This window comes from Metopolophium dirhodum, chromosome 5 (genome assembly GCF_019925205.1).
Source record: "Metopolophium dirhodum isolate CAU chromosome 5, ASM1992520v1, whole genome shotgun sequence".
Lineage (NCBI taxonomy): Eukaryota > Metazoa > Arthropoda > Insecta > Hemiptera > Aphididae > Metopolophium > Metopolophium dirhodum.
Window position 1 is genome coordinate 16,403,811 of NC_083564.1, and position 24,362 is coordinate 16,428,172.

Below are 24,362 nucleotides of genomic sequence, written 5' to 3' on the forward strand. Positions count from 1 at the left end.
TCTTAATAATTAATAGGTAGGAATCTACTATTTATTATGACGATAACAATTATTGTATTATCGTCGTAACGAATATCGCCCGACGTCCATATAGCATATAGATATAAATATACGAGTCAACGTCAACACCTTCACATACAGTTACACGCAATATAGGTACCGTAGTATAATATATTATTATCTATTATATTATCTCGCACGAGTGTATGGCCGTCTAATATGTAACGGTTACAATTATTGTAACCACTACATAGGCGCAAATAACGTTTGAGATTTTGGGGAAAGGTTAGAGCCCTATTTTAAGAATATTGAATAATCTTAAAATACAATTTAGGAAATATTTGGGGGGAGGGCTATGCACATTTTTGTGGGAGCTTAGCCACTAAAGCCCACCTTCCAGGGGTATCATTTCAACTTTTTTTTTGTTGGTGCGAAAACGATTCAAATCATTACCGGGCCACATAGAAAACTTTTTTTTTTTTTTTGGGGGGGGGGGGGGGGGGGGTGGTCAAAAACTGTAGAATATTTGTATAATAATTGATTTAATATGTCACTTATATTAGTATAAAAATATCACAATATTGTTACTATTTTTGACGAACTATATGTAGTACTTTTAACTTTTAAACACCTTTATAAACCTAATCTACATATTTTTTCTCCCTGCATATTCAAAGTATATAATATAGCTAGTTTATAAAACCAGAAATTTATTTTATGGGTACCCTTCTTTGCAATGTTTGTGTTACAATTTTATCAATTATAACATTGTGGGACCCACAAAATCACATTCTTGGAAATTAAACATTAGTACTGCAATACATTTTTTTCTTTTAATACTGAACAAATATAAAAAATATATAATATAAAATACTTAGGTATATCGGCGCTTGTATTTATTGTTGGCAGGCCAAAGAAGGCGTTTTAAAAAAAAGTTGGTGCAAATGTACACCCTGCACCCTCCTCCCAAATGACACCACTACCTCCTTCCCCTAATTGCGCCTATGAACCGCACTATAAAAGATTATAGGTATAGGAATAAACCAATAGTACTTGTTTCTGCCTGCTATGATATGATACCATTTAATAATATAAATCAACTTCTCAAAAATCTCACGGTACCTATGAGAGATGACCTAAGTATACCTTAACGTTGTTGTTGTATAGTAAATATTGTAATTTATAATGGGCACGCGTGGAGCACTACGAGACACGAGTAGGTTATTATACAATTTGATATTATATTTTATAAATACCTGAGTATAAAAACCAAACCGATGAACGGTTTTATACTAAAAATGTTAGTTATTACGCAGATACGAGTCGGATTCGATTTAAAAAAAAACCGTAAATCACAGCCACCACCAAACAATTTACAAAAATAAAATCAAAAATATCTCGCGACGACCGTGAACACGGACGCAAACTTTTATTGTAGCTCGGATCGATCGAAGTGTTCAATGCTGTGATTTAAGATTCACAGAATATCGCAGTTGTAATAATTACATAGAAGTGTAATGTAATGCAAAAGTATATTATATGGAACGGGTGACGGACCACCACCGCGATACGACGGGGACCGGACGAGAAAAGCAACTGTCACGCCGGGGCAGGGACGCGCGCTAACTGCCTCGTTCGTTCGGTAGATCATTCGTGTTTTCTTTTCATTATCGTGAATAAACCGACGGACGACGAGTGGCGACGGCCGTCGACCGGTAAGCGTACGACAATAATAAAATTGATGTGCGGCGTGCGCGCATACATATAGTTTATACCTATACTTAAGTAGATTGGATACCGTGATTTTCTGTTTTTGTCTAACACACGCGCGACATAGTATTTTAGACGTGTTTTTCGCCAAACATACCAATTTATCTAATGAAGCAATAAGAATTTTAAACACAGATTTTAATTTGTCGTCAAGTCTACTTGAAATTGACTTTCCTACATTTTTGATATTATCCCCCAAATTCCTAAAAATGTCATATTAAAAAAGAGTATTTAAAAATTGTCGTATTTTAGGAGAAATTAAAATCAAAAAAATCAAAAATGTGGAAAAGTTGATTTTAAATAGACTTGACGAGACAAATTCAAATCTGTTTTTAGAATTCTTATTGTTTCAATATATCAATTGGTATTAATTATTCAAAGAACCCGTCTAAAATGATATGTTGCTATAGTGTGTTAGACAAAAACAGACCTAGGGAAATCGATGTTTTCAATTATGGTGATAAAAAAAAATTAAGCAAACCATTAGTTTTTAAATAATTATCACACTTATTAAACTGGTATTATTTTAACCACTGTTTTATTCTTTTAAATCCATTCATATTAGAGGGAATCGTTTCGAGTTAATGTGGATGTCGGGTAACCTATACCGAGTGTAACATTGCTACTTGGTAGTTAAAGACTTATAGTGTGACAACTGATAAGTACAAGTCCGTCTTATAGGGTTCGTATGGTTTTCTATGTTTATATATAGGTACCAATTATTATTATAAGTCCCCCTCCCACCAAAACGAAAATTCCTGTGTGCGCAAATGCTGCAGGGTGTACGTACAATTATAGACAGTGCGTAATGTAGAGAAGATAAGGTGACACCACTCCCGTATCTTTAAATGGTACAATATTGACACAAAAAATCGCGGCAGTTTGGTAGTTCAGAACTTAACACCAGAGTACGCCACCCTTCGCTCGAAGGCTGACTTTTATACGAGTCGTAATGGAGATTTACATTTAAATTGTATTTAAATGTATTAATTGTTGTTCAAATGTCAATAATCCGCATGCCAAAATAAAATATTATATGTTATATTGTAAAAATTATAAAAATAAAACTCATGTTTTGGAATCATGTACCAATTATTATGTAAATTTATAATTGTAAATATATTGATTTGATGATTAATCTCAGGTTAACTAACTGGCACAACCAAATTCAGCTGATAAACAGTTCACTAATATTTAACCAGCGTTTTAACCGATGGTTTTAATTAACTGAAGGTTAACTAACTGGTAGTTCTATAACAATTGAAAAACCGACCCAAAAGAAACTAAATCTTAAAACCAAATGTATATAACTTAGGTATATGCTCAAAAACTATTCCATTCATTTTTACGAAAATCTCTGAGATTGTTTTGAGAGATCAGAAAAGTTTAGAGAGTAGTTTAAAATATATACCAAGTGCTAAATCTAATCCACGACTTCCGGTTGTCCATCTAGGGTCGAATTATTGGTACATTGACGCCGATTTGCCCATGAATTGATGTACACTAAAACTGAGATAAACTCAAACCGAGATACACAAAAAAACTGCACACGGGCGAAGTCGGGTTATTTAGCTAGTATATTATAATATATAGGTAGGTTGGTACTAAAATAGTAAAATGTAATACTATACTTAACACTAAATAAAAATATACTACTATACTGCTATTAAGGCATCTAAAGACCATCAAGTCCATCCATAAGCACGCGCATGGGGGGGGGAGGCTGCGGCCTCTGTGTTTTCTTTAATAAATTGCATAGATATTTATACTATATTAGATATCGAACATTATTACATTTTTCATTAAAAAAGTGAAGCCAGTCTTAATCACGTAGTATAGAATATAGATATTTGTGAATAAATTTAATAAAGTAATTAATTAATCAGTTATCATCGGCCAAATGATTTATTAGTATCACAGAATAGTCAGATAATAGAAGATCAAAGATATAACTCATTTCAAGAGTTGAAGAGGAAGGCTAGTGATAAAGAAACATGGAAGTTGCTGCAAAACCAATCATTAAATATTTGGATTGAATACTACTACAGAGAGAGAGAGTAGGTACTATTAAAATATAACCTATATTTATTATATATGCAGTAAAGTACAGATATTATAAATATAAAATATAAGTAGGTAAACATTTTACCTAATTCAGTTTCAATAGACATTTTCAAATAATTTGTGTAATCATTACATCATATAAATAAATTATATAATGATTTTTGTTCTGTAAAAACTAAAAAGTAAATCCTGCACAGTCCATTTGGCACTTGATACCTAATTTCAACTTTAATCTTTAACTTTAAACTCTAATAAACTTTAATCTCTCTCAGTGCGGAGTGTCTACAAGACTAGTGTACGTATGCATAGTCAATTTATGTGACACACAAATTGACTATGCGGATGACATAAGGACTCGAACGTATGTACGTATCGTATTTTAATTGACATACAGAACGACAAGTGAGTTGAAGTGACAACAACAACAACTACAAACACCTACAAGTGTACATTGAGTGACACTGTTTACTATTTAGCTACTACAATAATATACGCTGTAGCAGAGGAACGACGGAGTGGAAATTTGAAAAACAAAACCTATTGGTCATAAGTCATAACTTTACTTTATACTAAACCAGTCGTGTAAAATTGCTCGCGCAAAAAAAAATCCCGAGTAAATACATTTAGGTAGTATTGACTTGACGATATTATTATTTCGTAAACGGATTACAGGGTGATACATTCAAATGACACAACACTAATAATTTATCGGAATTAATTTTTGTTTTTGAAAGGTATTATTTTATATTAAAACAACAGGTAGCTATTATTTAAAAAAAAAAAATGTTATTAACAGTTTTTTTAATTTTTTTATATTTTTATCACAGCCTACTTTCCTTTATTTACCTGCTTAATAGTAGGTACTATAGCCGAAAGTTATTTAGAATGCGTTTCTAAAAATGTTGATGTATATACATTTTATTATTACCTACCTATATCAAACTGCAAGTATGGAGTATTGAATAAATAGTTTTTATCTAGATATGGGGGCTGCAGTTATTGAACAAAATTAGTATTGCCCATAAATTATTATTATTACAATATTTAAGCTTTATAAAATTATTAATCCATCGGTGCGTTTGCTTGGGCTATAGATCCATCAATGACTAGCAGTATTATTATTTACAAATTTGAAATTATAATGTTATAGTTACATCTTACATACATATTTCAATACATTACAGTGTACATAGGTACATATCATGTATGTATATAAGTATATAACATAATATCTAAAATCGCTATGTCTATAAATCGTAGTTCCTACGTCCTGGGTTTTGTAATTCTGGGACTATAGTCGATTGTATTTTAAGGAGAATAATATAGGCAATTTAACATGCCAGACATTAAAGGACTACAAAACAAAAGAATTTTAAACAAATTCAATAATTTAAAGCTAGAATAATAATTGTATAGTATAGTTTTATACTTCCATAGTAAAACTGGGAAAAAAACATTTACAAAATTCTGTCTGTGAAATGGAGCGATTTTATAAATTATATGTGACGGCACAACTCACAAGTATACAATATTAGATCTGCACTCTTGACGGCGTAGCGGCTACCAGCCGACCCGTCACCCGGCAACTACTCACGAGAACTATTTAATGTTTGTGATTTTCGATTTTGAGCGGAGCCATGGATCTATTGACACACGGTATTGATTTTACAAAGATTATGTATTTTTTTATACATTTTATTTTAGTTCTGAAGACTTTTTATATAGGTAGGTATATAGTCAATAGACGCAAATAATGTTTGAGAGTCCATAACCCCCCCCCCCCCCCCCCCCCCCCAATATTTGCGCCTATTTTTTCTACCTTATAGAGTTATAGGTAGTAGAAAACATGTTTCAATTTTCAACATCAATAATATCTTTTCTGATAGTAAAGTGAATCTAGTTGATACTTTTGATAATCAAAAGTAAACGTTTCTAATACCTACTGGCTACTTTTCTTAATTATTTGGAAAAACTGGACATTTTACGCAAATCCAGTTTTTGACAAAATCGATTTAATAAAAAAATGTTTCGGTTTAAAAGCTTGAAAACGTATTACATAGTTTCTCCTTTCTCATAAGTATAGCTTACATTGAAATCAAAAACATATAGGTAAGCACAATTTCATCTAGTTAAGTTGTCTAGAGTCAAAAGTTGTAAGTACCCACAAAAAATAAGAATCAATTTTGCTTTTTGTTATGTAGGTACCTTTATAAAGTAAAAGAAATTATAACCTATTTAAAAGACAATTAATAACCGCCGCTGTCTTGAAATCTTCATTAAGTATTTACGCTAGACGCATGATCAAATTTTTAAAAATATTTCGGCACTTTTTGATCTGCTTATAAAAAAATTTGAAACTTTTAAATTACAAAATATTGGTTAGTCTCTATGATGGTGTAACTTAAAATTATGTAACAAGAAACTATTTTCACAAACGGTAATAATTTTCGAAAAAATGAGTGACTTACTTTAAAAGAATCACCTTGTATAATATGCATAAACCACTGCAGGAATTACACCCTGCTACCTTTCATACCCAACTCAGTTACATTATTTATATTTATAGTAGTATAGTACCTACCATAAAAGTTTGAATAGGTGATACCTATTATATTGAGTTCAAGACGTTCAAGTAGGTATCTAGTTTAGATAATCAGATTTTAAAAACGAATCGGAGCTGTTTATAAGGAAATAAAAATAATGTATGTTGCATGCATAGGGATATAATATAGGATATACCTTTTTTAACTAGGTGAGGTGTATATATATATATTATATTGGTGTAATAGTTTTTTTTCGAATACCTAGGTATTATTATTATTATACCTATATTATTCTTGCGTGAATGGCACGTATTAGTTCCCAGACGTTTTATTTATATATAATATATTCACGTGCACATAACAGTCAGAATATTATTATCTACTATCTAGTCATGAGTTGAGAGTGGGTACCTACGAGTCGTCTGCAGGATTTGGAATTTCACGACGTCAATTACACAAGAATTATACATTTGTTTTTCCAAAACGAAATATTTTATAACAATATATTGTATAAACTGTAGTAGTACAGGATATTTACGATTACGACGTCATCAGTCTGTAAATGATTTTGTGAAAACGGAAACATTTGATTAATATTTCCAATGCCGTGCATAGTATATTATATTTATATACATGCGTATTATCATTGATTATAAATAAATAATAAATACTAGTAGGTATTATAAATTAATGGTATACGACTGAATTTGATGACCATGGCGTGTAGTAATTTGTGATCATTCTGTTTAAAGTATAGGCACTTTATTTTATATATAATAATATACTTATATACCTAATACGACTTACTCAACACACTGCAATCGCCACCACGTTTAAAGGATCGCGAATTGTTCAAAGGTATGTAAAATAAAACAAAATAAATTCAAATTACATTTTGTCCTTTTTTTTCTTGTGGCATCACTATACATGGGGCCAAACTGTTTTTACACATGGCTTAACCCCATGCAGCATATTACATATTGTCCTAGAATTTCTAGACATCACACTAAACGGGGTAGGTATAGTCTGTGCGGCCGAACCCCGTAATATGAAAGGAAAACTTTAAGTGCCCGCAATCCATCATCAGCAGAACATGTTTATGAACTATGAACATTATAATATTGTCTCATACTCTCATTAATTACTCATTATAATGTTTGTTTTCAGCTCTCTCCCGCCGACGCACAGCATAAGACAAAGCGAATTTTTTTAGTTATCTTGGGAGAAAGATCACTTATTACAAAAATTATAGAAGATATTATTTTTCAATTTTGACATATTATAGCCATAATATGGCAATAGGTATTATTATACAGATATAATATTTTATAATGCGAAAACAACAAACCACGATTATAATTAGTAAGGTGCAGTGCCGTAGCCAGGGGGTGGGCACCGAAGGCACGTGCCTCCCCCACCGAAATTTTTTTTTGGTTTGTTTTATATTATATTATATGTTTGATAAAAATTAAAAGTTGAGGCCGTCGAAAGCGATCCATTATAAAGAGTCGGATTTAGGAAATATTGTATATCCATTGTTAGTGCTGCAGTGTGAGTTCCCCGAACTCTTTATGTATAATTAAAGATAAACGACGGCTAAGATTCTTGGACCTCAATAATGTACATACGCGCAGTCACGTCACTATATTTTCAATTTTGTGATAAAAATATGTTGAACTCCCGTGTGCCACGAAACTCCCAAGGAGCGGAAGACAAATTCACCCAGTACCAATAGCCCTATTTTAATTTTGAAAACATATTTGAATTCCTTGATCTCTTTTCAAGATTATGGAGGAAATGGATTTTTGATTTGTAGTATTGTTTAATTAGTATAGACGTATAGTACCAAATTAATTTTTTTTTTCAAAATTCACTTTTACTTTAATATTACCAAAAAAAAGAAAAAGCGGAGAAATTCTTATAATTTTTCAAAATTAAAATTGGAATTCTGGAAGTATATTTTTTCCGCTTATTGGTCTAAATGCACAAAAAACGACCAGCCCTAATAATATAGTCTTGAATTTTTGTTAATACATTTTAGTAATATTCGAACAAAAAATGGAATGTATTGTTTACAACACATTTTGATTTTTGATATAATGATAATATATTAATATGCTTATATTAATGAATACATTAACCTATGGTTTACAATAATATTAATACATTGTTATATTAAATGTTGGTACCATAGTTGTTAACATAAATCTAAAGTCATAAAAAGAGTGGATAAACTTTATGAACAAAGGAGTCATAATTAGATATTCTAGCATTTCAAAGGCTAGAGAAAAAATTAAGTGCCCCCCCCCCCCCAAAAAAAAAAAATATTTGGCTACGGCAATGGGAAGGTGCATAGATTCTGAGATTGTCAGATGGATATAAATAAATGTACAATGTTTTTGATCTCGACTAAGTTCGACTATTTTTAGACTCTAAAATAGGTATAAATAACATGTTGTTGTTCAAGAACAATATTTTAAACTACATCAATATTATAATATTTTGTCGGCAGTAAACAAAGTATTGATTACAACTTTGGATATAGAGTCCGGAAAGTAACAATGAGGCTAGCAAATTTATTAGAACTATGTTGTGCTTTAGTAAAGTTACGAAGGTTTACAACAAAGAGACGGTCGTCAGCCGACAATACAAATAGCGATCATTAAGGGAATAAGATAATAAATCATTTAGGGAATAAGAAAATATGCGATTGATAGTTGTTTTGCGTAGCGAATGCAACTACGATAAACGGTAGTGAAGGCGACTAATAACCATTTTATTTTATGTCGTGTTTGTTACAATCATAACAAAAAACCGCAAACTGCACAAGGAAAATAATTTTCTGTAAACGTATTTTTTTATAGTCACACGAAACACAATGAACAACTACACTCTTTTGGTTGAATTGTACAAAAAAGAAAAACAATTTCAGAAAGTTTACACCACGTTTCGACCCAACTTAAAAGGTTAGTTATGAATTTATTATAGTTTTTTTTTACTGTAATACCTATTGTGCATTATGTATTCACTCTACCTTTCAAACGTTTCTCAGTGCAGAGGAGGAGCAAACCTCTCACTAACTAATGTTCTTATTAAGACTAATTATTATTTAATGATATACATAATATAAATTAAAAGTACTTATTTTGATCGTCGTAAGCATAGACTCTAGAGTAGGGGTCACCAAATGGCGATCCGTGGACGAATTTTATTTGGCCTGCAGATGACAAATTTGTTTATTAAATTATTATTCTATATAATTAATTAAACGAGGTTGTCATTTTATTTTTTTATTTTGTCTACTTTCAATATAAAATATAATATGCACTATGCAGGTATATTGAATTTTTAAGGTCCCCGAAGATGATGTCATGAATTATTAATTGGTGACCCCCATATTTAGAGCAACAAAATATTTTAGCGCCATAATTGGTTAAACTTGACGAGTATTTGAACATAATATGCAATTTATAGCATCACCTGTAACGGGAAAATTTTATGCTCGTCACGAAGCAAATGTTAATCAAGGTGAACCAAATGATCACTACATAGAACTTTTGGCACAAGCTAAATCTCTAGGGCCAAAGAACAAATTTCCTTCTCCAAAAACTGAAAATCAAAGGTAAATATTGAAGTGTTCATAATGAATATTATTTCAATGAAAATTTTTTTTATAATATAATATACTACATTTTTTAAGTATAAAATAATTTGAAGCAGCATGTCCCTTAATTCACTTTTCTATAGGTATGGCTGGCACGATAAGTCTTTCATTCCACGAAATGAAGATATTTTGATGTTTCCACACGTGGAAGCCCCAGAAATAAAATTAGACATCATACTAAAGCAGAATTATAAAAATGAAGTACCATTTAGTGGAATACCTTTTAAATTATAATAAAACAAAATATAAAATTATAGAATAAAACTGTATTTTTTCTTTTTGGTTTGTATCATTTCAACCAGATACTTCTTAGATATATTACAATACAATACCTATAAAAATGCATATTTAAACATTATTTTTAAACAGTAGAACAAATGTACAATATTAGTTTCTTTTTAAAATTAGAAATATTATACTTGCAGTTAATGTTTTACGAACAATTTATTCCCACTGTTACATTTCAATTTATTATAAAGTATAAAATATATAAATAATAGTTTTAAATTCAATTACTTTCCAATGATAGTCATTAAATGTTTACAACATGACAACACCTTTGATGGCTCTGAATTAGATGCCATCAATTCAATATAATCTCTAATTTGTTCCGTCAAAGTCGGAGGATATTTTAAACTTAACAATGTTCCAATTGCTACAAAACAACGGAACATTGCTTCAGGTTCAGTCAGTCTTGGGCACACCACATTTATTGTGTTATTCACAGCTTGTATAGCTATTTCATCATCAGATTGTTTAATCATAACACTGAAATTCAGCATCAATGTGGCTACAGCAATCTATTAAGATTTAATTAACATCTATAAATATATAAATTCAATTTAGAAATGAAAATATAAATAACTATATCTCACTTGAAGAGGTTTTTGAGACAGATTTTCATTAGATAAATTTTGAATAAATTTTAAGAACTCTTCATAGTATTTTACTACGAGTAATTCTCCTTTTTCATGATGCATAAGATTACATAAACACCTAAATGCCAACATCTGATTAGTAGGCTTTTCAATATCATGGATGTGTGGTAATAATTTATCCATAATTAAGTTGTTTGAGCACAATAGATCATTTACATGTTTATTGCGCACAGCCAATCTTGTAATATCCAATACGGGAAATAAAATATCTTAAATAAAACATAAATAATATTTAGTATAACACTATAAATTTATAATACAATATAATATAGGCTTATTATTTACCTTTAGGCCAATCAAGTAAACTGATCAGAATTTTTATACTATCCTCATCAGGGCTAATATTTACATCACAAAGTTTCACAAGAGAATCAAGTTGACTTTGGTTGAGTTTATTAAATGAGTCGCCTGCTTTTTTATTAAATTCTTCAATTTTACCTAAAACATACGACAATTAAATAAAATACAAATATAATATTTAATACTATGATGAACATTATTTTTTAAATATTTATATCTTTACTAACTTAAAATGGTTGAAGTATTGGCTTGATCAAATTTCAAATAAGTAGTTTGAGGGAAAAATTTGTTGTAACCTGAAGATATTTGACCCAGCTGTTCAGTAAAATGGTTTTGACTGTTTGATCCAGATGAAGAAGTACCATTATTAGATGGCACATACCTAGCTGCCCCTGTATAAGGATCTACATAACCTTGGCTAGCAGGTAATGGTGGAGGAGCAGTTTTAGCATTTGAAATTATAAAGTTTGCCACAGTTTCTAAATAGGATTGTGGTAAATCGTGTTTGTGTATAAATGCTTGAGCCACCACCCAAGGATCTTCATCTCTATTAAAAGGTAATTTGAGAGGAGGTGCTCCGTCTTCTATATCAACGTTCCATACAAAATCATACTCCTACAAATTATAATAAAAGTGAAAAACATAAAATAATCATGAACAATATTTATTAGTTTAACTTACCTTTCCTTCATGCATGTTTTTATTTGGGTCAGATGCACTTAAAACATCACCAATTTTATCCCATTTACCTACATTTGATAACCATTTATAACAAATAGGTTTTCCATTTTCATTAACCATTATTATCTGACCATCACTTTTTCCAGGTTTATACAGTACTTCTGGTCCAGGTAAACTACAGAATATAAATAAACAAAATTATATTGTTTGTTTCATAATTTAATAATATAATCAATACCAGACTTACCTATCAACCTTAATGCCACCAACTTCTTTTTGAGCCACCTGGTTTACATTGTCAACTTGTTCTTGGAACGCTGCTTGGGCTTCATTTGTAGCTTGGCGATTTGAATCCGTACTGAATATTCTTATTAAGCCATCACTAACAAATAATAAATATCATTCAATAATTGAAATATTTTTATTACAATGATTAAATGATTCAACACATTATATTAGGAAGCAGGTTGAATTATACAATTTTAGATGTATAAATATATTTACTCATAAACAGTAGATGTTAAGAAGAATGGTTTTTAGTTGTTGCATTTAAGTGTAACAAATGAATTATTACAATTAAAGACCGGAATTATATTCTCTTAAAACACCTAAAATATGATGTTAATGTTCTCTAAAAAACCTTAAGGGGCTGCCCATGGCATCTGTGTCAGTCGTCAATGATGATTAGTGTGAGTGTGATTGTACCTATGCACACACTGCATGCATACACGTGTCAACAGCATCTCCAAACAAAAATAGAAAGCGTGATTTTTTTGTTCAAACACGCTTTACAGAAAAAAGATGCGTGCGTGAGAGTTGTCTGATTTGATTTATTATTTTTTCTTTTAAAAAGAGGATAATTTTCTACACAGCGCATTGGATTTCAATTTTACATTGTTGCTTGAAACAAACATAATAAAAATAACAAAAATTTGTAAAAATTGGTCATATTCAAACATTGTATTATATGGTTTAGAAATAGTCCAATGCGCCCTGTAAGAAGTGTTTCTCTTAAAACTGCATAGACTCAGTAACAATATGCAATAACATATAAATTCGGTCTTTAGTTATAATATTATAATATTGACAACACTTTTAGTATAATTCAATGCGCGCTGACATAATATATAGAGTCAAACTAAAAATGAGATTAAAACATACATACCTAGAGCCAATAACAATATCTGTATTTGGAAGAATAGTTACAGCCCATATACTTTGTGCTGGTTGTAATATGACTTGTTGTTCGGAACTTTGCCAAACATTTAGGTATCTATCTTCTCCGCCAGTCACAACTAATGAATTAGTCATATCGGTACCACACAAAAAACACTTAAACTATACAAAACAAAACACACATTTTAATGAGTATTACAAAGCAAAATTATATGAATAAAAAAGTTATATGTGACAAAGAGAATATTAGTATTTAATGCATAGAAACAAAAACTAGCGGTTTTTTATCGCAACACCATTTACTATATTACTATAATAATCTTGATTGTATAGAATATAGATGCGATCTATATTCTATTCCAACTAAGAGAGATAGTACTTCTACTGGTGCACTCAGCATTAGGCCAAGTAAAAGAGAGCAACGAGTTATTCTTATAGATATCACTCGCTGACAAGAAAGAAGTTTTATACTACTCTACATTATAATAATTGCTGTGTAAACCACATTAGTGAACGAGCACTGCTGCTGGTTAGACTATGAAACATTGTGGTAATGGTAGCTTTTTTTCGGAATACAGTATAGTTGTTAAGATATTTTAACCTCAAAGAAGAGAATATATATAGTTTCTAATTATTGTTTACCTATAAATATAGCTAGGATGACCATAAAACGTTTCTAAACATTCACCAGTTCCTGCACTCCAGCGTTTTACTGTAGCATCATTTGAACAAGACAGAAATTCATTGCCCAACAATGCTGCTAAATCTCTTACACAGTCAGTATGACCTAAAATAAAATAATATATTTGTATGTGACAATAAATTAACAAAGTCTGAATATATAACGAAAAAAAAATAATAATATTTATTACCAGTTAATTTTTTTATAGCAACAGATGAATTTTCTGGATCACCGTGTAAAATATTGTGAATAAGTAAAGTTTTATCTGCAGAACAAGTTATGACCTGATTAGTAGACAGTTGTATTGATGACCATACAGCTGCTGTATGTCCTTTAAAAATTGTTAGCAAGACTGGCTGATAAGTATGATCAGGCATGATGGTTATTTTCCATAATCGTGCTGTCATATCCCATGAAGAAGTTAAAAATGTATTTGGTAATACACCAGGAATGATTTTACATACTAAAAATAGAAAAATGATTAGGTAATAAATAAGTATGTTAATATCATTTATGCCACATAATTTAAATTAAATAACTTTTGTTGATCTTAAAATTTAAATAATTGTGTTTTTCATCCCATTTTTAGATGGATTGTCATTGGTTGATTAGAACTTTAAAACTAAATTTTATTATTTTAAATCTTTTCTCTAGATTCATTTTGTTTTGATATTATGAAAAGATATGTTGACTTTTCCAGGCCTTAAATACATTGTTAGGTTGTTGGAACCGATTAAACTTTTAAAATAAATTTTTCTAATTTTTATTCAACTTCTAAAAATCATGAACATGACAAAGCTTGAAAAGTGATTGTTACAAAGTTGTACTATCTATTACAATTAGTATTATGTTAATGTCATAAAAATACATATATATATATATAAAATACATTCTTCTACTCCTACTCTAAATAAAAAAAAAATAGATGATTCAATTTTTAATTTATATAAATTGCCCATGGTTAAATTTTTCTTACCAGTATTTGTATGACTAGTTTCAGTAAAAACTGGTTCTGGTGATTCAGGAAGAAATCCACACATAAGTTTGTCGTTACCGCCAGTTAAAATAAGACCATTTGGTAAGATATCAGATTTTTTTAGTATTGTGACTGATACTACATAATTAGTATGACCTTTAAATGTTTGAACTTCTGTGAATCCAGCATTTTCACTGAAAGTACAAAACATAGTACAAATAAGAATGGAATTTATCTAGTTAAAGTTGATTATTTTTGTATAAATTAAAAAATACCTCCTATAATCTTATATGTAGATTTGCATGGTCTGTATAATATTTGGTTAAAAAAATTGTTATTCCCGTAAAACAATGTTATACCAATTTAAAAAAAAAACTTAATTTAGGTAAATATTATATTGTTATTAAAATGTTATGCCCCACTTGGAATTGACTAGAGTAGGTACCTAGTTCATATTTGGATATAAAATAAATGGATGAAAGTAGAATACTTAGAAACAAATTGATCGACTTAGTTCTACATATGGTTCAGAACAATAAATTGCTGACTGTAAACCTTAAGTGCATTTTGTTTGGTTTTGACTTTTAAACAGCTATCAAACTCTAATTTGATAACGACCGTTGAACCATTAGAAGTATTTAAAATTTATTTATTTTATGAAAATTAAGTTTTACGATACAAAATCAATAATTTTAAGAAATATTCTATATCACATTCTATCCACAACATGTTATACATTATTATTGTTTTGAAACCTGAATAGGGACTATTTTTACTATTATCATTGATAGAATACTATTGTTAGGTCTATTGTTTGTACCTAAAAGAATAATAAAAAATAGACATGTCATCAGTTATATTATTTTAATAATGGGTACAAAAGGTAAAATATTAAATTATAACTAGCTATATGTATTTATTTATTTTTCTAGGTACCTAAACCCTATTGTCAATCGTCAACAATAATTAAAAATAATTTTTACTTATTTAATACACTTATTTATACACTTAAAATATTCACGTATTTCAAGTATTGAATTATGTGGATGAAACTAGATTCATCCATTTTACAAGGTCGATGAGAACTTAGAAAATTGAGATTTTGATAAATGGATGGGACAGTAAGAAGTAATTAGCTAGTGCTTGATTTGTGAAAATATTAGAAGGGGAATGCAAATGTATAAAAAATGTAAGTATCTGAGTATCAAAATGTTTGATTGATTACCTAAGATATAACTAGAAAGGGTACGCTTAAATATTTTTTAAAAAGAAGAGGATCTCTGTCCTACCTAAATTTAAGGCTCAAGCACTGCATATCATGCAATAAATAAGACATAATTAAAGTACAACTACTGTTTGGTTAAGAACTAAACATATTTAGCCCGACCTAGGCATATTGTTATTGGACGCGTTAACTACCCGAGAAAATAAAAATAGGTACAGAGTGTAAAAGAACCGTTTTACAAGTCAAATCGAGATTTCCGTGGGTACTGAATTCGAGCAAGTAAAAAATTAACAACGAGGTAAAAACCTAAAAATCACAATAGCATTAATTGGAATGTTACCTGTTTGGTTTCCAGAGTTTAGCGGTCTTGTCTCTGGACGCGGATACGATATAACCGTCGGCCCCGGCGGCCAGTCCGCGGACGTCCATTACGTGTCCATAGAGGACAGAGCTTAGTTTATACGCCATAAAGCTGGCGAGAGTACGTGAGAGAAACGAGATAAAATCACCGCCGGGGTTTCGTGAAAAGCCGTCGACGATAATATTAAGTAATAACAATCGTAAAAGTTAGAATTGTTCGATGAGCGATTGCCGATGAGCCCGGTCCCTACACTGCAGTTAGTGCCAATTACCTACAATTCATAATACATAAATTAAAATTTATAATAATAATAATAATAATAATAATAATAGTAATAAATGTAAATTCATTTACCGATACGAAGTGAAAAACGTTTGTTATCAAACACCGTTCAGGAGTTCTCAAAACGCTATGAATAACAGAATACAATTAATAAAAAATTGCCTCCACAGCCGCATCCTACTGCAGTACTGCACACAGTAAGTGGTTGAGGTTTTAATGTTTTAAATGCGGTAGTGCAGCCAATGATCGATGATTTGAATGAGCACTTGCCAATATTAATAATTGTGATCTGTTGTACTATACCTAAGTAGGTATATTATATTTAATCGTGGTATAGAATACGGTGGGCGGTATTTATACTTTAGTTATAATATCAGACGACAGAGTCATTAGTCAACACTCAACAGACAATGAAAAACTTAAAAATAGTAAATTCGAGAGGTGGGACATTTTCCTAAAATTAGATTCAAAATAAACCATAATTATACGATCCAATTATTTTTGTCTTCCAACTTCCTTCTCGTATTTCTAATTTCTATTGGACAGCGAACACATCTGAAATCTGATGGTCAACAATTTGTAGTCGAGAATAACATAATAAATTATTCAATAATTCAACGTATTTTATAATATATTATAACCTACAGATTGAAAATTAAGTTTTGCGAATTTATAAACTTTCAATCATTTATGATATATGTTAATAATTAATAAGTTTATATAATTATATTCGAGATTCCAAAGTAAATTTAATATACCTATACATCCACAGTTCCTTCTTATTTATATTAATATATTCATGAGGTAAGATAGGTATTAGAATTGATTTTATAATAATTAATCAATGTTATTAGGTTTAGCCCTTTAGGTATAGTACTATAGTCGTATGGATGTGTATTCAGTTAATATTACTGTTCAGTGGTCTACACTCTACACCCTTTAAACAATCAATAATATTTTATTTTATGAATTCAAATTATTATTATTATATAAATAACAATTAATAATACTAAAATTAGGTAGGCAATTTAAAATTATTAAATGAGATCTAATGACAAAATAAATTTAATTTTAAAAATAATTTTTTTTCTTTAATTTTAATGAGTATTGAATAATAATTATTTCCAATCTCTGAAATAACTCTAAGAATTATAGTCAATTAATACTAATACCTTATGGGGTACTTACTGTTTGATAATTGTTTTCTATGTTTTCTAACCATATAGACAAGGCCGTAACTAAAAAAATTTAATATGGATACTGGACACTTATCATTTTTATGTTCAAAATATAAAAACTTTTGTTCTACTTTTAAAAATTTCAGGGAGAAGTTACGGTCTTGCATATAGACTATAACAATATATTTTAATAATATACACTGTATTGGTAAATAATATAAATACATTTATTGGAAGTGTATGTCATATAATATACACAATAAATCTAAAGTTTTGAATACTTCCTTGAGTCAATGTAATGTGTTAAAGCCACAGTGACATAAGTACACTTTTGGGGTAACAAAGATTTTCAGACAAAATATTCCTACAATCCATAGCACTCTATGGACCAAGCAGGAACTTAAATAAATCAGTAATAATTATATTATCTTATAATACATATTTTTGGTAGTTAAATAAATAATAATACAGTAATACATCCTTATGAATTTTAAAAACAAAAAACTTTAATTACAATTAAGTATTCAAACTATATACAATGGTCAATTAAAGACTGAGGTAGATAATGCTACCCCTCGCTAATCTACGGGAACACTTTTCAGACAATCATTAAACTTGAATGTTTATTGTTGAAGTAGGAACCAGAGAAAAATACCATTTTTAAAACTAAATATGCTGTTGGATATTTAAAATTATATTTTTGGCATAATGCTCAAAGATTAGTGAATACAAATTATTTGAGTTATTTCTTTAGGTAAATAAATAAAGGAAAACTATTGGATATCTCTTGTACATTACTCAATAATAAACATTTCAAACAAAAGGTGTGTGAAAAATATGCTCAATTGGTGATCATTTATTTGTACACAATAGTTAGTTAGTATATTAACTATAATGCAATTAAAAGTGATTTAACATTGACCATAAAGTTTGTTTTTTTCACAACTATAAGCACAATCAAATGGGGTGAATTATTACAAATTCAAAACAAAATGATTTAAACAGCAAAGTCAAAAAATGTATAACATTAAAACATTTAAATATATTAATTACAGTCAACACTACCGAAAATACCGCGAGAATTCTCGTAATGAACGACACAGCTCTCCATCATTTTCATAACTAAGACAAGGCATAAATAAATTATTTTTAAAATGAAATATGTAAACCTATAAATAGTTGCATTGCTTTATATAGTATTACATATATTTTCTATTACTTACCTATGAAAAGAGTTTAAAAATTGCAAACACTGTTCGTTTGTTGCTGTAACTAAACCGGCAGAGTTTTGCTTTGGTAATTTTTCAACAGCTCCATTTAACCATCTTAAGGTTTGCTGTAAATGTCATAACAAATAGAAATAAAAATCAACTATTTATACAATACACAAAATAATAATTCTTACAACTTTATCATATGCCATCAGTTCAATTAGCACGTCTATCACATCAGGCAACATGTATGTTTGAAGTGAGAAAACGCTCGCTTGAATTAAATTGTCTACTAATTGTTCACCAATTGAATTTACAATGGAGGTAACATATTGTCTACATTCTTCATTATTTATACTGTCCTGTGTACATCATATCATTATTTGTAAAATATTAAAAACATGCTTCTTTTTAAAATAAAAATAAAAACTAATCATTTACTTTTCTTGATTTTCCACATAATAATAAATCTAATAGAAATTTCATAACAGATGCATTAGCTTCTTTATGGTCCAACGAAACAGCGGTTATACTGCACCTAATGATCACTTCAAGTACTGGAGACTGAAGGAAAGGCATTGGAAGTTTTTGAATAAATCTAAAATGTTAATAATAATTAAAAAAAGTGAGTAAATGGGTGTCACTCTGCTGTACAGTAATTTACAAGTGGGTCACTGTAATGGATAGTGTTAAATTTGAATTCAATGATTATATCATTGTATACAAAATACAATTGTGAGCAGAGTCTATCAGAATCTAAAAGTAAATATTTTCTTAAACATTAAGGTACTGATTTGTTTTCTACCTGCATGCCAATCGAAAGAAATCGTCAACGGTATCTGGATAGTTTCTGAGTCCATCTTTTTCACTAAATAATCGGAATGCTGGTTCAATAAACGCATCTATCATTTCTAATAAGAGTGAGTGACATTGTGTCATAACGAGTGGGTTATCGTATTTGGAACCATACTCATCAACCAAAATTGAACCAATATAAAGATAACAACTGTGATGATGCTCTTTATATAAATACGCCATCTATATAAAATAATTGTATGTAACATGAACACATAAGACATCTTAATAAAATGCATTTACTTGTTGAGCAACTGGTGCTAAAAGTGCAGTTGTTGACCGACTAACCAATCTAATCATAAATCGAAGACACCGACAAAAATGTTCAGTGATACGTGAATCTGTTTTATATCTAGTGCAAATTTTGGACATAGATGGCCACATCTATTCAAAATATCATTATATACCATTAAATAACTTAATAACAGATAAAAAGAAAATTCAAAACTAATATTGATACGTACTTCAACAATAGCAACTACACAAGGGTCTTTTTCATTATTTGTTTTTGTTGCTAAATGTCTTAAAATTGCTGATAATCGATCCAACCAATATATTGGGTCTGTCGAAGTATTAGTTTCAGGAACAGTTTTCTCTGATGTAGACTGAACAGGGAGATAACAAATTAAACGACTATTTAATACATTATATTATACATTTATATTAAATTAACAGAATAAATTACCTCAACTAGAGCTAGTAATGGACTTAACTGTCTCCCACAAATTTCTTTGATTGCTTTATACACATGTTCTTCGGGTACTTCAGCAACAATAACGGCAACACCTTTAATATAGATAAGAAAATTTAAAAATGTAATCAATAGAAACTATTGAGTAACAGATAATCTATTGCACACCTTTTAATAACCCAATCGCAACATCATTTGGCAAATTTAGCATATCGACAACTTTTAGGATTTCAATAAGTCCGCTGAGATGTTTGACCATGTGATGTCGGCAAGTAGTGCAAATACTATGTAAAGATTTTGCTGTGACTGCAGCAAGATTTGGTTGGCGCAAACAATACTGTAGATAATTCAATATTGGTTCTAAAACACAAACATTAAAATAGTTTGAAGTTTAATTGTTATTTATTAGTTAGTACATTTCAGTATTATATGTCTAATAATTAATTTTTCATTAATTGTTTATAGAACATTTTTAAATCATGTAATTATTAACTATTAGATACCCAATGTTTCTGAATGTTGTTCATGTGATATCCATTCGCATAACTCTCCTAACAGCATCACAGAAGTGTATCTCATGTTTATGTGAACAGTTTCTGGCATATTCAGTATAGCTTCAACCACTTTCGGAACCACTTCATTCTCATGTCTGTATGAATTATAAACAATATGAATTACATTTTTAAAATGAGCAATTAATAGTAACTTACGGCAATATATTCCTAGCAATGGCTTGCATAATAAACAGTGCTGCTTCCATTTGATCCCAAGTGACATTGGACACAGAAGCTGTTTGCAAGAGCATATACATTTGTTGAAAAACAGCTGATGAACTGACTATAAACACTACATCTTTAATCAAATCTGAACATTTCATTCTGAAATCTGCGAAGTCTTCTGTGCCTTCATCCAATAGTCCTTCCTGGCATGTAAAAATTTATGTTGAAGTTACTAACGACAAACTTAAATTAAAATCAATAAGACTCACATGATCTGTGTCAATCATACAGTGTTTATATAAAGCACCAATTAATTGCTCAAAATAAGGTTTAAACATTTCAGTTAAAACAACATTATTTATTTTATATAATTCTTCAGATAATCTAAACCATAGGTTAAATGTTATTAATAAAACCTGAAAAAAAATAATAATATGTTCACATGAGTTAAACATCATAAAATCAAAAAGAAATATAAAAATGATAATTTATTAAGTTCTAAAACTAAAAAAAAAAAATGTTATTTAAGGTCACTCATAACAAAATATTGTCATTTGACTGAAGCCACAAATTATAATAAATTTTACCATGAACAAAATAGACTAAATAGCCAATTATAAATAAAAATAATTACAAGTGGAGAGTATTTTGTTAATAACACATAATTCAGTAAACAATTACATTTTCAAACATTATCTATTCACCTCATAATCATGATGGTTTGCACATAAAATAACCGAATCCAAGGCTTTGATAGAGAAATGTGGTAGACCATTAGATCCTAGGCTTTTGTTAATCATAGTCATTACTAGAGATTCTGCTAACTCTGTGAATATTCTACAGTAATTAACCGTTCTGTAATCAAATTTATATGACATAAAATATAAATTTCCATTGGTTATATTTATCAACATACCGATCCAAGTCTTCATTAGTAACGGACATCATGTAAGCCTGCTCTAATCTACTAACTGAATTTAAAATTTCAATTTGTATTTCATCTTGATTGTTATTATCTTCTAGATTCTGGAGGAAGGCAATTACTGCATCAGCAGCCGCTTCTTGAACCATATTAGACCCCTGTAATAACAAAAAAACATATTTAAATACATTTCTTAACTTAAATATTAGATAAATCTTTACATCAAAACTACACAACACATTAAATGCATTTGATAGCACATTGCTGTGCCAGACTTGTGATAATGATACACTTCTGATATTCAACCATGACGCAAAACACTTGTATGATCGGATTTGTATGCGTTCATCATTTGCTTCAGATGTCAAGCACAGCTCTAGTAATTGATTAACAGCTGGTAAGTTATCACTAAATTCAGTATAAATTTCAGAACGACGATTAGCACCCAAACGTAACGTTCGAGAATTGACTTCTTCTGGCAACACAGTCAACAACTCTAGAATGAAACATGTTTTTAACGAATTGTATCGTGATGCAATGTCTACAGCAGCGTTCTTCCACGAACCCATTTGGAGAGCTAAGTGTGCCAATGCAACGCATAACTAAAACATAAACATTATTCAATTTAGTACACGAACAATGTTTATAAACAAATGATAATACATTATTATATATTTAAAGCTTAGGAGGTACCTGCGTAGCAATTACTCCGTCAGTAGTATCGTCTAATTTTGACAAATGATTTAGTAGGGCATCTCGCAACGATGCATGCGAATCTTGGGGTAATTCGTGAAAGGAGTTTTGTAATTTTGAGCGCATTGTCTGTGCCGCTAAATAACACGAGTTCAGGTCCACCTTCCTAGCTAACAATTCGTCAGCAATCTTCCAAGCGTATACCTGGTGTGGTGAACAAAAAAAACGATAAATTATAATTTTGGTTTTTAGTTTTACTAGTGTCCGGTCGACAGGTCGCGTACCGATTTCTGCATTTCGTTCAGCCAGTTTGAGGCTTGCTGCTTTTCAGCGGGGTTAGTGTTTTGGTTGTAGAGCGCGTAAATAGCTTCGTATACGGTTTCTATTGAAGGCGAGTCTTCCATTTTAGCAGGTAATAATATAATGGGCGTGTAAGAGTTAGCTGTAGTTTTTTTTTTAAATTATTATTTAAAAATCACATAATAAAAAAGAGTGCTAAGCTAAGTAAATCGACTATGAATTTAGTTGTCAGTAGGTATATAGTTGTGTTATAGTAAGTAAAAAATAAAATTCGTAAGTCGTAACATTTGTTTGATGTTTATAATATCGAAAAATGATAAACCGAAACGTGTGATAGCGGCATTTGCATGGAAAAGACGTGAAGCAGGAGCCCCCGGGACCGCGGTCTGTCGAATTCACCCGCCTAATTTTTTTCGAAAAAAAAAAATATTAAATAGAAACGATCGACACTGCGCGGGAAAAACAACAAATTAAAAACCAACTTCTGTTATATGTTTCAGACAAGTAGACAACGTGCACTGCCGCACTTCGATGCAATATCGCGAAGTACTAGATAATATTATATTAATATTATTTAATATTTACATCGTGTACAATATATATGAACGAACGTCGCGATCCAGTGGACGCCTCGCCCCGAGGATGACTGGCGGCCGGCGAGTGGTGAGTGCGACTGCGGTTTCGAATTGTGATTCGCGAAGAAAATCAGATAGATACAAATAATTACAATAGCCATAGGCGGCGGTCCCTGGATTTTACTCAGGTGCAGCACGCCAGCACATTTAATACAAAATACCAGATACCTACATAAACATTCATAGGCGGACTAGGAATAAAAATTTGGGAAACAGAAAATTTGGCCCAGTTTTAGGTTAGTAATAAAATATTTATAAGTTATTGTTATTTATAAGTTATAAAATTCATTCAAGCAGCCCAAATTTTGGCCATACCCAGGTGGGGATCGCCCACCTGCCATCCTAGCCAGCCGGCGCTATATGGAAATTTATGATTACTTCTGAGACAACAATTTAAACATAAACGTTTTTATGTATATGCAAAGAGCAAAGGCAAACAACGACTAAAAATCGAAAAAATTGAGTACTTACACAAAAAATCGACTGATATTATTTT

The 24,362-nt window shown here is 30.2% G+C and overlaps 4 protein-coding genes across 7 annotated transcripts in view; 1 reads left to right on the forward strand and 3 right to left on the reverse strand.

The window, feature by feature from the left end:
- Positions 1-1,642, reverse strand: part of LOC132945940 (caM kinase-like vesicle-associated protein) — a 20,069-nt gene extending 18,427 nt beyond the window's left edge. For 2 of the 3 annotated variants that reach the window (XM_061015777.1, XM_061015776.1), the window contains exon 1: positions 1,257-1,641. The gene's annotated coding sequence lies outside the window, so the exon portion shown is untranslated. Of the gene's footprint in view, positions 1-1,256 lie in introns of all 3 variants that reach the window. The other variant, XM_061015778.1, reaches the window with a different exon arrangement.
- Positions 1,643-7,094: 5,452 nt separating this feature from the next.
- Positions 7,095-10,275, forward strand: LOC132945260 (cilia- and flagella-associated protein 144-like). Of its 2 annotated transcripts, XM_061014953.1 has the most exons (5): positions 7,095-7,235; positions 7,545-7,679; positions 9,242-9,343; positions 9,852-9,999; positions 10,125-10,275. In XM_061014953.1, exons 2-5 carry the CDS (start codon positions 7,670-7,672, stop codon positions 10,273-10,275), a joined length of 411 nt encoding a protein of 136 aa, XP_060870936.1. In that variant the 5' UTR covers positions 7,095-7,235; positions 7,545-7,669. The 2 variants fall into 2 exon arrangements, with proteins under 2 accessions (XP_060870936.1, XP_060870937.1); XM_061014954.1 differs by lacking the exon at positions 7,545-7,679.
- A 12-nt stretch (positions 10,276-10,287) lies between these two features.
- Positions 10,288-16,932, reverse strand: LOC132945259 (phospholipase A-2-activating protein). Its single transcript, XM_061014952.1, is given in 13 exon segments — positions 10,288-10,841; positions 10,917-11,188; positions 11,265-11,417; positions 11,507-11,894; positions 11,961-12,135; positions 12,208-12,342; positions 13,126-13,283; positions 13,286-13,298; positions 13,779-13,923; positions 14,009-14,281; positions 14,795-14,988; positions 16,360-16,651; positions 16,735-16,932. Coding segments are annotated over 12 exon segments (2,322 nt in total). The 5' UTR covers positions 16,488-16,651; positions 16,735-16,932; the 3' UTR covers positions 10,288-10,553.
- A 1,389-nt stretch (positions 16,933-18,321) lies between these two features.
- LOC132945379 (transportin-3) lies at positions 18,322-23,540 on the reverse strand. The gene is made up of 17 exons (XM_061015103.1): positions 23,216-23,540; positions 22,932-23,135; positions 22,460-22,840; positions 22,233-22,396; positions 22,021-22,171; positions 21,586-21,732; positions 21,308-21,519; positions 21,101-21,246; positions 20,766-20,957; positions 20,592-20,692; positions 20,371-20,511; positions 20,150-20,290; positions 19,857-20,089; positions 19,493-19,649; positions 19,246-19,413; positions 19,064-19,176; positions 18,322-18,962 (listed from the first exon to the last, which is right to left on the reverse strand). The coding sequence occupies exons 1-17, from the start codon at positions 23,333-23,335 to the stop codon at positions 18,902-18,904; spliced, it is 2,832 nt and encodes a 943-aa protein (XP_060871086.1). The 5' UTR covers positions 23,336-23,540; the 3' UTR covers positions 18,322-18,901.
- Between the last annotated feature and the right edge of the window lie 822 nt (positions 23,541-24,362).

What these genes read in the sequence shown, in the direction of transcription:
- LOC132945260 (XM_061014953.1), top strand. An exon ending in GTTTCGACCCAACTTAAAAG is followed by an intron (nt 9,344 to 9,851) that starts GTTAGTTATGAA and finishes TGCAATTTATAG; the next exon opens with CATCACCTGTAACGGGAAAA. An exon ending in CCAAAAACTGAAAATCAAAG is followed by an intron (nt 10,000 to 10,124) that starts GTAAATATTGAA and finishes ACTTTTCTATAG; the next exon opens with GTATGGCTGGCACGATAAGT.
- LOC132945379 (XM_061015103.1), bottom strand. Translation starts at nt 23,335, where the DNA reads ATGGAAGACTCGCCTTCAATAGAAACCGTATACGAAGCTATTTACGCG. An exon ending in CAAACCATCATGATTATGAG is followed by an intron (nt 21,733 to 22,020) that starts GTGAATAGATAA and finishes ATTTTTTTTCAG; the next exon opens with GTTTTATTAATAACATTTAA. An exon ending in TTCTTTCGATTGGCATGCAG is followed by an intron (nt 19,650 to 19,856) that starts GTAGAAAACAAA and finishes TTAACATTTTAG; the next exon opens with ATTTATTCAAAAACTTCCAA.